General features: G+C 41.3%; 2 protein-coding genes across 2 annotated transcripts; one reads left to right on the forward strand and one right to left on the reverse strand.

Annotated features, from left to right (window-relative positions):
• Positions 1–446: 446 nt before the first annotated feature.
• LOC108676086 (NADH dehydrogenase [ubiquinone] flavoprotein 2, mitochondrial-like) lies at positions 447–3,175 on the forward strand (the record flags this gene model as incomplete). Its single annotated transcript, XM_018164127.2, is given in 3 exon segments — positions 447–802; positions 983–1,135; positions 3,058–3,175. Coding segments are annotated over 3 exon segments (527 nt in total), but the record flags the coding sequence as incomplete, so codon positions are not given.
• Positions 3,176–4,428: 1,253 nt separating this feature from the next.
• LOC108676088 (kelch-like protein 26) lies at positions 4,429–11,734 on the reverse strand (the record flags this gene model as incomplete). Its single annotated transcript, XM_018164129.1, is given in 7 exon segments — positions 4,429–5,189; positions 5,825–6,166; positions 7,263–7,477; positions 8,172–8,346; positions 8,790–8,993; positions 10,642–10,742; positions 11,590–11,734. Coding segments are annotated over 7 exon segments (1,611 nt in total), but the record flags the coding sequence as incomplete, so codon positions are not given.
• Between the last annotated feature and the right edge of the window lie 2,444 nt (positions 11,735–14,178).

The following is a 14,178-nucleotide window of genomic DNA, read 5'->3' on the forward strand; positions in this document are numbered from 1 at the left end:
GTTTGTGAGGTAGGTAATAATGTGTTCTGCCTTATGCTTGTGAGGGAAGTAATTGTGTGACATGTGACGTGTTGGTAAGGGACCCTGTTGTACTTTGTGTGAGTGTTACAGGAACTACTGTGGCATCTGCCTTTATTGTGTGCATCTTTTCTTACTCTGTGTGTGTTTCAGGAACTACTGTGGCATCTGCCTGTATTGTGTGCGCCCCCTTCTTACCCTGTGAGTGTTGCTGGAACTACTGTGGCATCTGCCTGCATTGTGTGCATCCCTTCTTATCCTGTGTGTGTTGCAAGAACTACTGTGTTGTGTGCACCTCTTCTCACCCTGTGTGTGTTGCAGGAACTGCTGTGTCATCTGCCTGTATTGTGTGCATCCCTTCTTACCCTGTGTGTGTTGCAGGAACTACTGTGTTGTGTGCACCTCTTCTTACCCTGTGTGTGTTGCAGGAACTGCTGTGTCATCTGCCTGTATTGTGTGCACCCCTTCTTACCCTGTGTGTGTTGCAGGAACTACTGTGTCGTGTGCACCCCTTCTTACCCTGCGCGTGTTGCAGGAACTACTGTGTTGTGTGCACCCCTTCTTACCCTGTGTGTGTTGCAGGAACCCGGTGGGCAAGTACCACGTGCAGGTGTGCACCACGACGCCGTGCTGGCTGTGTGGGTCAGACGACATCATGCGCACCGTCAAGGAGGAGCTCAAGATCGACGTGGGCCAGACCACCGCCGACGGCGCCTTCACGCTCTCTGAGGTCTGTCTCTTATACACATCTAGATGTGTATAAGAGACAGNCGATGATTATTATGTGAGTCTTCAATATCCGTTGCGGTCGTAGCAGTCTCTGACCTCGCTGTACCGCTCCCCTCAGCTTCAACAGGCAATTGGTTCTTGCCACTTGGGTAATTGACATACCTTGCCTAATTTTAATTTCAATGACTATATACGGTCATAATATATTTTATTAATGATTCGCTACCACCGCCAGGAGGATCTTACGGTCGCCGACACTAAGCAGATCCTGAGCGCCCTGAAGAGGGGCGAGGCCCCTAAGGCGGGACCCCGCTCGGGACGGTACGCGGCTGAGCCCAGAGGTGGCCTCACGTCCCTTACGACCCCTCCCACGGGCCCCGGTTTCAAGGTGAGAATGCAAACGCTCTAGTTGCTCTATACCGACTCTTTACTTTGCTTCACTGTACCTCTAGGGTCGTACTTTAATTTAATCAGTAATTTTTCAAATAAAATCAGTCGGTAATATGATCAGCAATACAGCAGTCTTTCTCTTTTCTCTTTACTTGCTTCACTGTACCTCTAGGGTCGTACTTTAATTTAATCAGTAATCTTTACAAATTAAATTAGTCGGTAAATTTAATCAGTAATTCAGTAGTCTTTTACTGACAGTAGATTTCAACGTATTATTCCCCATAAGGAATAATTGTACAGGCAAGCAAAGAGGGAAATAACTGTTTTTGGCAGATTATTTTTATACTCGCTATCTTACCAGAGATACGAACTTCAAATGACGTTTTATTATGCTTTTAGATAAGAGGGTCAAATGTACCAACTACGTCATGAAACGGGTAAGGAATAATCTGAATTGAAATGTATCATAATGTTGGCAGAATCTTGATTTTTAGAAAATCATTTCATTTCCATTCTACTGAGAGAAGGCTCATTTGTATCTTTATGCCCTCAAGATAAAATTATTTATAGGCCCCTTTTTTTACATTACTATTCTGGTGTTCTTTTTCTGTCTATTTTCTATCGTCATTTTATAATACACATGAATTACGTCTACTATCTAATATGAAAACTGCCTGCACTCCTCATAGCTCTCTGGAATAACCACAGCGCTTAAACATCCTTGCCAGCCTCAAGAGCCTGTGCTCATCAGCTTCAATAACCTCTAATAGCCTGTCCTTATTTGCCTCTAATAGCCTATTCTTATTTGCCTCTAACAGCCTGTCCGTATTTGCCTCTAATAGCCTGTCCTTATTTGCCTCTAATAGCCTATTCTTATTTGCCTCTAACAGCCTGTCCGTATTTGCCTCTAATAGCCTGTCCTTATTTGCCTCTAATAGCCTGTCCCTGTCTCTTATACACATCTAGATGTGTATAAGGATTATTACGTGAGTGATGTCTGATACAAGTCAACAATGATTATTATGGGAGTGGTGATGTCTGACACAAGTCAACAATGATTATTACGTGAGTGTTGTCTGATACAAGTCAACAATGATTATTATGTGAGTGGTGATGTCTGATACAAGTCAATGATGATTATTACGTGAGTGGTGATGTCTGGTACAAGTCAACGATGATTATTACATGAGTGGTGATGTCTGATGCAAGTCAACGATGATTATTATGTGAGTGGTGATGTCTGACACTAGTCAACAATGATTATTACGTGAGTGATGTCTGATACAAGTCAACGATGATTATTATGTGAGTGGTGATGTCTGATACAAGTCAACGATGATTATTATGTGAGTGGTGATGTCTGATACAAGTCAACGATGATTATTATGTGAGTGGTGATGTCAACGTGCCCATGATACAAGTCAACGATGATTATTATGTGAGTCTTCAGTATCCCTTTTGGTCGTAGCAGTCCCTGACCACGCTGTACGGCCCTCCTCAGCATTGGCAGGCAATTGGTCCTCGCCACTGGGGTAATAGACATACCTGGCCTAATTTTAATTTCAATGACTGGATACAATCATAATATATTTTATTAATGATTCGCTACCACCGCCAGGAGGATCTCACGGTCGCCGACACTAAGCAGATCCTGAGCGCCCTGAAGAGGGGCGAGGCCCCTAAGGCGGGACCACGCTCGGGACGGTACGCGGCTTGNATTTGCCTCTAATAGCCTGTCCTTATTTGCCTCTAATAGCCTGTCCTTATTTGCCTCTAATAGCCTGTCCTTATTTGCCTCTAATAGCCTGTCCTTATTGCCTCTAATAGCCGATCCTTATTTGCCTCTAATAGCCTGTCCTTATTTGCCTCTAATAGCCTATCCTTATTGCCCCTAATAGCCTGTCCTTGTGTCCTGCGCAGGTGCAGGAAGGCTTGTAGACGCGTCACCGACTGAGGTATTCAAATGTACAGAATAATTATATTCGTCAGCTTGATTGCATAGCGCAGCAATCGAGGTCTGAATAAATTATATCATATTTTCCATGTTTTAATGTGAAAAAATCAGATTATTCAACTTCACGATCTATTTTAATACAAAAACTGGAAAGGGAATAAAATATAGTGATAATCTTATCATTTATTTGGTCAATGTCTGCGAGACAGACGAGCAGTGATGAGCTCTTATAGCTAGAAAATAACGAGCAACAACAAGACTACCAACAAATCCTTAGGCTGCTGCGACATACAATTACCTTCGTTTAGTTGCGATGTAGTCACGTTTATTTGGCATTTGAAAATATGCAACTTTAGAACAGGGTCTCTTGCCTAACAGCTTTATTAAGTTATTTGTTCTAGTTGACATCACATTTAATCACAGAGCAAAACAAAACGCAAAAAAAAACACAAAAATGCGATTTAACATCAACACATTTCGACCACGAACGTGAACGAGCAGGTTAATGACTGGACGTTCCCCTCGCTGGGCACCGCTCGCGTTAATGGCGCCACTCTTAGGAGCGGGGAATTCAGGTAAGAATTGTATTATGACGAAGTGGCTCGTGTAACTCAGACAAGTACATATTCACAATAACGTTGCAGGATTAACTGACGTAAATACCTACTGCATTATGAAGAAGAAGTACGAGTAATTTGAGAAAGTCCAATATTAACAAGGAGTAGGAGTAAGACAGTTATGTAGTTCATTATGACTGAGTATACGACGTCCGCTTGACAGGTATTAAGTCAAGATGTTCATCACGAGATGTTTGCGCACAGTTCTTGAAACATAGACTATTATTGGAAGTGTAGGAAATTGGTAATTATGGCAATTATTCCATTAAGTCATTACGAATCCTAGAATTGCTCTCTTATTTATAACTTCAAAATTGCAACTTAAACTTGGCCGTTTGATTCAAATTAAATTGTAGGCTAAACTGAATTAATAGACGCTTGATTATGCCAATATTTAAATTGATTGCGATAAATTTTAAAAGCTCAAAGAAACGTTTGCCGACCACGATGCGTCATATAAGCCAAATTAAAACAAAAGAACTAGAGAAAAACTCGAAAATAATAACCAAATTCAGTACAAATCACCAGAATACACCTTCGCTTTACAGTGCTTACGCTACGAGGCAACACTGACCCATAACTATCATCTATAAATAAATAACAGTTCTTAACGCTAAACAAATATATAATGCAGATAATACCATAGTGAGTATTGACGGGAGGTCTTGAGTTCATTTATTCTTTAATTCAACTATTCGATGTCGACTTCCTTGAGCCACGTCACGACACGTGTTATCTCACGTGCAGCATGACTGCCACGTCACGACACGTGTTATCTCACGTGCAGCATGACAGCCACGTCATGACACGTGTTATCTCACGTGCAGTATGACAGCCACGTCATGACACGTGTTATCTCACGTGCAGTATGACAGCCACGTCACGACACGTGTTATTTCACGTGCAACATGACTGCCACGTCACGACACGTGTTATCTCACGTGCAACATGACTGCCACGTCACGACACGTGTTATCTCACGTGCAACACGACGGCCACGTCACGACACGTGTTATCTCACGTGCAGCACGACGGCCACGTGACGACACGTGTTATCTCACGTGCAGCATGACCGCCATATTGTCACGGCAGCGAGGCACGTGCATAGACACGCACGCGTGCTCCCAGATGTCACGTGGGTACGGCGTCTGTACAAGCCACGTGCCCGTATCCAAGTCGTACGTCTCGATGACGCCCGTTGCACGGTCGAACGTCACGTCGGATAAGAACCCTCCCATGACATGCAGCCGTGATCCTATAACGGTCACGCCGGCATGGTAACGGGGCGTGGGCACAGTAGTGACCGTATGCCACGTGTCCGTGGCCACGTCGTAACGGTCAACGGTGGCCACTAGCTGGCGGCCGTGGTGGCCAACTGAGCTGTCCTCGTGCCAGCCACCGCACACCCACACGCTGTTGTCGTACACGAACGCTGCGTGGTCCGCGCGCGGGGTTGGCATGTCTGCCAGACGGGTCCAAACCTGCTCGCAATCATTACTATATTAAGTCCCTACGAACAAACATTCCGTCATTATGAAACTTGCATGCAATCATTCCTTCATTATGAACTTGCATACAATCATTCCTTTATTATAAACCATAACTGTTGACATTGAATTACTACCGCAATTCTCATAAGATGATAAGACTAGGAAGTATGAAAATTGAATGGAGCTACGTCACAATAAAAGTTAAAATTAAATATCAGAGACAATGATTCTGATTCTGCAGATAATGTGGTCTAGATTTGTGGTAAGAACCCGCAAAATTTTTTGGATCAAAACGGTAATATTGAAAACATCCAAGCAATACTAGATCATATATATATAATCTATGAAACTACTTAATCTACGGTATCTATACATCGATTATTAAAAAATACACAAGCAAGAGTAGAGCTACCAAATTTTTTCATGGGACCATGACAGTAATATTTAAAAATATAACTCTGTACTCACTGCAGTGAGTGACAAAGCGCATTTTCTCGTCGATGAAAACATGAAGTCACGGCCGGACAGACGGACATGGCGAGCACAATAGTGCATTTTTTTCATAAATGAGAAAATGCGCTAAAAATGCACAGCAAGACCATAGTGTGTGCAGAGCCACCACGCACCTGATGGACGGTGCTGTAAGCCCAGCAGGAGCTCAGCACAGAGTCCTGAGTGAGGTCCAGCCCCCCAGTGACATAAAGACACCTGTTGAGGGCTGCAGCTGCGTGCTGTGCTCTGCTACACCCTAGCTGGGGCAGCTGGTGCCAGACATCCTCCTCAGGATGGTACACTTCACACTCCGTGCCCGTGGTGGCTTGGGTGTCCTCAGACTCTCCCCCTACAGCGTAGAGCTTCTCGTCGAGCGCCGTGAGAGAGAAACGGCAGCGCTCGCGCAGCATGGGCGCTATGGTGCTCCACTTGTCGCTCTGCGCGCTGTACCGGAACCCGAACGGGTGAATGTTTTCCTGTAACAACAAACATCAACTAGCGTAAAGAACAAGCTAATGTAAGGTTACGTTGCAACGAACTCCAGCGTAGCCACAGGATTAAGATTGCCATATTCCCGTGGCGGGAGTGGCCGCCTTCTGACCAGGTTTGGAACCAGTCACGGCCTAAATTTTACAGTAACCTTAGTTGTTAGTTGAGGCGAGTCCCAGTGAGCTGAGAGTGTATTCACATTGATTCAGCCGTATGATTTATATCGTTCAATCATCGCCGGATGATTTATATCATATAGGTATGCTGAATATATGTCAAAGTCTTGTTTGTTTATAGGTATTGCAATATTTCTTGCTTCCATCTGTAAGAAAGCTCCGGTTCATTTCTTGTTCCACACTATTTTTCTTGATCCACTATTCCGAACCTTGTGTGTTCAAAGATAAAGAGATAGGTGCTCTGAAGTAGCTAGGGTTTCAATACATGTGACGGTGTTCCACTCTCACTTTTACGTATATATTATCTCTAGTTTTTTAATGTTGAAGATTATTTACGAACACGACTGCACGTTATAATGTTTCTATTATTTATCGTGATATAAGTAAAACTTTTATAATTATGTTTACTATAAACGATTATCTGCAAAGCTACGCCAAGAATGTATCTCTTCAACTTAACTAAAATTTGCACAAATTTGGCTAAATGCGTTTTAAATGCACGGCTGCAACAGAGATATTACGACTGTACACTAATACCTAGCAAAAGTCCCACACGCTGAACACTGTCAACTGAACTGGGCCACTTGTCGATAGATAAAAAAGAATAGAAAATTGGATTATCGGTATTTTTGCAGCCATGGTAATCTAACTCGCTTCCAGCAACTGGACAGCCGACTGACCAGCAACTGGACTGCTGACTGACCTGCAGCAACTGGACTGCTGACTGACCTGCAGCAACTGGACTGCTGACTGACATGCAGCAACTGGACTGCTGACTGACAGTCAGCAACTGGACTGCTGACTGACATGCAGCTACTGGACTGCTGACTGACAGTCAGCAACTGGACTGCTGACTGACAGCAACTGGACTGTCGACTGGCCAACAGTGCTAGTACCGTCGACTAACCTGTAAGGACTGGTCAAAGCAGCCCCCCACAACATAGAGTTCGTTGTCCAGCACGGCGGTGCCGAAGTTGCACTGCTCCACGTGCGGTATGGTGGTGAGGTGGCGCCAGGAGCCGCTGTCTGAGAGCCTGTACGTTATTTCATTTGTAATGCCGGCGATGCTGAAACCTCCAACTTTGAGAATGGCCAGCTCCAGACCGCGCGTGTTAAGGAGACCTGTAACAATTATGGCATGAATACAATTGATTCTTTTTTGCATTTGATGACAAAATCTGCGATGTATTGGCATAGTGAGGTATAAGTTGTTACCGTACTCTATAAGAATTTAACGCAGCCAAAATCCGGAACTATCCAAGAACTCCACCAATGCCGTTACCGTACTTTAAAGCCTAGAGAATGCTGTAATCAATTATTTAATCAAAAGTAATACTGATTTTCGATCTGCCAATGCAAGCAAGGAATATTGTTTGACTCATTCCAAACAAACAAAAATCAGTGGAATACGTATCAATGTTAAATTGAGTGAAGATATTATGCAGAGAGAAAAGGCGTCGAATTTTAATATAATTTGTAACAGTAATTTATTGCTCGAGGCAAATAATGTTAATTGATAGCAATCATGATCACACAAAATGCTGGTCATAGATTGAGTCTAAATCATTAAGAGTTTAGTTTAGACATCGGCGTCTAAAAACATCAGAGAAACTAGGAAAATGTAAGAAATCTAAAAATGGATAAAAGTTTTAACAATAAATCCAAAAGATTAGTAAAGACCACAATTTAATTTCATAACGTATACACAAGGATTATTTTTATTACGAGTATATCCGCAATAGTCAAGCACACAGAAGACGGAGCGGTGAAATACTGAAATATCAATACTGCGGTGAGAATGAGGCTGATATCTGACCTTTAGGAGGGGCGGGTTGGTGGGAAAGGAGAGGGAGGGGTAGAGGGCAGGGGAGAGCCAGGCTTCTGGACACGGGCTCGGGGACCTCCTTCCAGTTGACGTAGGACAGAAGGTGACGAGCGTGCCTGTCCCGTGATGGACAGTGTGACAGCCATCGAGACACCGCCGTCGCCACCTGTCATTAGGAATTCATTTAAATATAGTCTCATATATATAGGTAATGGTGAAGTATTCTATATATATGCACAGTGAGCTTACAACAAATAAAATTAAAACACAACAACAACAAAAGGATCCCTCTGCTATAGAAATTGAGTGTGCTGGTTTGTGTACTATAACATAAGGCTTCAAGTTGCATGTGAAAGACCAGAGATCATTCGGTGTCTGAAATGGCAAATGGGCCCATCGAACATAAGACTTAAATAAACAAATTTAGATGAACAATTATAATTTTTCTTCTAACTATTCTTTCTATGCAGTGATTACTGTGCCGTCTGATTCAAACAAACTTTGAGGGCTCGTCACGCATAAGTTTGATCGGTTTGGCCAGTGATATTCCGTATCCTCTATGCTCTGTGGTGAATGTAGCATCCTACCGTGACCCCACGAGTTAGGTACCTCTCCTTCAGAGCAGTCAACAGGATGGTCAGAGCAGAGCAGCTGGACGAGCTGAGAGTCACTGAGACGCTGAAACTCAGCAGTGCCACTGAAGCGCCGCAGCTGCGAGCACATCACGGCGTAAGCTTTGGCGCGCAACTGTGTCAGGCTGTAGGTCTCGGCGAGGCTGGCTACATCCACACAGTTGTCTACGTCAAGGTGGTCCTGCAATGATTAATTACTCTAGTGATACGACACTGAAATACCGTACCTAATTTTTCAACACTTCAATGGGCATTACTATATAAAAATCAACAACACTTGATGGAGAATCAAAACATAAAATGCTGCAGTACTTCAAGAACAATCACGCTATCATTTCATGATTGCTCAACTAAATTAGATCAAACTTAATTAAATCAACCCTTCCTAGAATATAATCCTATATATTTAAGTTAACCATGCCTTAATCAGAATAAATTTTAAATTTACTTGTGGATAAATTATTACCCCATAATTTATTTATGTACAAGCCAAAAACAAAAACGCTCAAAAATTATGATTGAATGCAATAAAGAATAATCAGTATGAAGGAAGATAGAATTAAGATTAAAGGAAATGTTATTAAAGTCAGTGATAGTATAATTCTTGACTCAAGGCTGATAAAATATCATAACAAGATTATTCTATCATAAATTCTTGCACAGGTAAAATTGTGGCCTCACAAAATCATTCAGTTAAACAATTGATAATCCAATGCCTCAGTATACATAAAAAGTAATAAAAATTGCGATCAATGGGGCAATTAAGAAGGAAACTTGACTTGTTTTCACTTCGTTTTGATTCATTTTTAGTGGAAGAATAAATTCCAGTTGAAAGTTCAGTGACCTTAAGGCTCTGATTGAGAACCGCGAAGCTTCGAACAGGCTCGGCTCTTCTCCATGAGTTTCTTCACTAATTAGGCTGCACTTTATTCCACTCGTAAATGAGATGGCAATGTGGATTTTTCCATGCTTACCCAATTATTTACTTAGAAACGGTGACCAGGAACAAAAAATATGTTATATGTTTTTGTCAATATGTCATTGTTGTATGTTCATTATAAAAGAGTTATAATGAAAGGAAATTTCAAGAAACTTTGAATATAATTGTTCATCAAGTCTGCAACTTTTACACTTTTTCGAGGTTTAAACGGGTTGTTAAATTGAACTTGAATTGTATACTCGGCATTCCTTGATCAGCCTCCTTGTTGTAGATATTATCTACCAAAAAATAGTTATGATCGAGCATGCTAATACGTGGAGGGAGAATCCCGCATACTAACTGCTCAAATGCAGGTGTTGTGGAAGGTATGAGGGGAAAGAAACATTGTAAATTACTGAGCTGTCAGTTCATGACGGGCAGCATGGTGACTGCCGCCCAATGAGGGGTGAGGAATAATACATGGCCAGCGGTCGGCCTAGTCCAATTAGTTATAGCCGACCACTAGCCATTCCTCGGCAACCAAAAATCCGCCAGTTGTCACAAAAAAGGGGCTTGCTAGGATCATATTACAAAGACTACAAGCTTGAGGGTAGCGACTAGCTGAGCTTCGGACAGATCAAGGAAAACCTCAATGGCGAAAACCCTGATCTCAGACTTTGCTGTACTCTGACTACCAGCCTTAAGGTCAAACAGAAATAGGCATGATAATTATTCTGTTTCTTAAATATCCATCAAAGAACATACACGTCTAAATAACGGGAAACTGTGAATTATATTGTCTGTGGTTCAACACACATAGTTATTAATTTATTTTCAAACGTTTTGAATTTATACTTTACTACACCAAATAAACAATCATAAATAGGAATGTTTGCTACCAAGAATCCACCTGTAGGTAGCGAGCACAGGCTTGCTGCACAGCTGGCAGCTGTAGGTGAGAGGCCGCATCCAAGACGTCCTGAACTGTGGATGGCTCTAGGCTGAGAGATCCTGTAGGCCACAGAGAATTAGACCACTGACAACACGTAGAGCACTAAATCTCTGACAACAGGTGGACCATTAGAAGTCTGAAAAAACGTAGAGCAATAAAGATCAGATAAAATGTGGAGCAATGAAGCTGAGACAAGTGGAGAAAGGCCTACAACAACATGTAAAACATTAGACCTCAGACAAGAAGAAGATCGCACTTCTCACAAAACGTATTCAACTGTTATTAGCAGATAGCACTGTTCTATGATATTTAAAGATGCCTGCAGTAGCAGTGCTTGAAATGATTAGCAGGTATCAGAAATGAATTTGGAACATCAATGAGTAAACAATGTTCAGTATATAAAAGAAGCAGACCAAGTGGGCATACATGCTAAATTGAGTCTACGCCCAAAGTAGCCCTCTATTTGCACATGTGGTCCATGCTGTGTATTACTATTATGTAACTGCCAATCACCTATCATCTGCCTATTGTACAGACATTTCCAACATCACTCCCAACACTTTCTCTAATCACAATTTTACTTTCTCTAATCACCGAGGCACTAATATCTCTCTCAATGATATCAGAAACTTGATAATATAGGATAACATCAGAGTCACATAGTTTTTCATAACTTTCATGAAATGAACATACCATATTATCATATAATTTTACCACATAAACTAACCATATTTGGCGAGTTATTTTCAGCAACAGTATTTATGCAAGGTCAAATTTTTCATTATCAATTTCCATTATTAAAATTTGACAGATACATTAGTAAATGTACAGTGGAATTGGTATGATTATTAGTACCTACCAGCATAAAACATTTAAATTTTTTTGTCTATGCAAGGGTAATCTCACCAGAATATATATATTCAAGAGCAGACTCCAGACCCACAGCAGAGACACCATGCAGCACAATGTTCTCTTGCTGTCGCTCCAACATCTCATCAGTGAACATTGCTCGGAAGTAGTCACTGCAGGCAGCTAGCAGCAGACGATGTGCCTGTAATGTCAAGATTGGGGTAACACCAGTACACCACACATAAAATTTTTAAATCATTGTGTTGAAACTGTGCAATCAAGACAATTAGTCTTCTCAAAGACAATTCCTCTCAAAGCATTAAAGGTTATTGAAATTATTATTATGTGAGTGGTGATGTCAACGATGATTATTATGTGAGTGATGATGTCAATGATGATTATTATGTGAGTGGTGATGTCAACGATGATTATTATGCAAGTGGTGATGTAAACGTGCCTATGATACAAGTCAACAATGATTGTTATGTGAGTGGTGATATCAACGCGCCCATGATACAAGTCAACGATGATTATTATGTGAGTCTTCAATATCCGTTGCGGTCGTAGCAGTCTCTGACCTCGCTGTACCGCTCCCCTCAGCTTCAACAGGCAATTGGTTCTTGCCACTTGGGTAATTGACATACCTTGCCTAATTTTAATTTCAATGACTGGATACAATCATAATATATTTTATTAATGATTCGCTACCACCGCCAGGAGGATCTCACGGTCGCCGACACTAAGCAGATCCTGAGCGCCCTGAAGAGGGGCGAGGCCCCTAAGGCGGGACCACGCTCGGGACGGTACGCGGCTGAGCCCAAGGGTGGCCTCACGTCCCTCACGACCCCTCCCACAGGCCCCGGTTTCAAGGTGAGAATGCAAACGCTCTAGTTGCTCTTTACCGACTCTTTACTTTGCTTCATTGTACCCCTAGGGTTTTACTTTAATTTAATCAGCAATCTTTACAAATTTAATTAGTAATGCAGTAGTCTTGCCGATCGTAGATTTCAACGTATTCTTCCCCATAAGGAATCGTCTTACGAACAAGCAAATAAGGAAGTAACTCCTTTTGGCAGATTATTTTTTTACTCGATATGTTACTACCATAGATACGATCTTCAAATGACGTTTCATTATGCTTTTGGTCCAATTGTAGCGGTCCAAAAAAATTAAATAAGACGGTCCAATTGTAGCAACTACTTCATCAAAGAGGTGAGGAATAATATGAATGGAAATGATCATTTCATTTCCATTCTGCTGAAACGGTATCTTTATGACCGCAATATAAAATTATTTGTAAGCCCCATTTTTTTACATTTTTATTCGGATGCATTTCTTTAGTTCGTTTTGTACAGTCATTTTGCAATTCTCATGAATTACGTCTAGTATCTAAAATGAAAACTTCTAGGGCTCTTCACTCACGCCATCGTCGGCCATAGCTCTCTGAAATAAACACAGCTCTTACACATTCTTACCGGCTTCAATAACCGACCTTAGTCTGCTTCAAAAACCTCTAATAGCCTATTCTCATTTGCCTCTAATAGCCTGTCCTTATTTGCCTCTAATAGCCTATTCTCATTTGCCTCTAATAGCCTGTCCTTATTTAACTTGCCGGAGAGAGATTGCTCGGGATTTTGTTAAGAATTACTCTTATTGGTACTCACAGTCACAGTCAGATCACAGTAGTACAGTACTGACAGAGTGACAGTAGCCATAGTTGTTTTACGATTTCATTTATTTACATATTTTTGTGATTTGTAGTGATTTTGTACGAGATCATTTGGGTTGGTTAGATATAATGGTAGTCCAAATTCCAATATTATATTTATGAGCTCTACAATAATCTACATTTTCGAGTGCAGCGCGTTTTCGCGAGCTAGTTTGCCGCCCGTAGCTCTTATTTCCAGTCGAAATCAATTTAAATCAGGGTGACAAAAAGTTAACGTTGCAAACGACATTAATATATTCGATGGTCAACTTTTTTGAAATTTTAAGTGAAATAAAGAAAATGGTTACCCCTAGTGTAAATCAGTTTTGTAACCTTGACGAGTACGAGTGGCGACTGAGTACAGAGTACTGACCAATTGGCAATTAGCTATTACTTATTAGGTAGGACTATATCAAGATCTTTTGGAGTTGGATCTAGCAGAAGAGTCTTAACTTTTTGTGAACACCAGAATTGTGACGAAAGTCAGATTATTCAGATACCTACCTAGAAGTATGCAGGATCTAGCCTAGATCCTGCATAGCAATTCAAGATTCGACAGTCATTTAATTTGCTCCTCAGGATTTAATTTCTTGAAAAAACTTGCAGTTTCTCTAACCTACTCATGCATGACTCATGAGTAAATTTGGGAAAATTAAATAAAATTATCAGTGCTAAATTACCCTAGGGCCTATTGCTACAATGCTATTGAGCTATTGCCTATTTCTGATCAGAGAGTCAGACTCAGAGTGCTGTCATCTGAAATTGCAGGATGAAAAACAATCTTATGAGTTATGACTGGTAGGCCTAGTCTGTTACTGGATTGATTTTGGTTTGCATTCTATCTTTTCTGCGGATTTTTATATCTACTGCTTATATATGGGTAATCTATAACTGAAATTTGTATCTATCATAATCTATGCTTTGTATAAATTATGGTA

Source organism: Hyalella azteca, unplaced genomic scaffold, assembly GCF_000764305.2.
Source record: "Hyalella azteca isolate HAZT.00-mixed unplaced genomic scaffold, Hazt_2.0.2 contig9253, whole genome shotgun sequence".
Lineage (NCBI taxonomy): Eukaryota > Metazoa > Arthropoda > Malacostraca > Amphipoda > Hyalellidae > Hyalella > Hyalella azteca.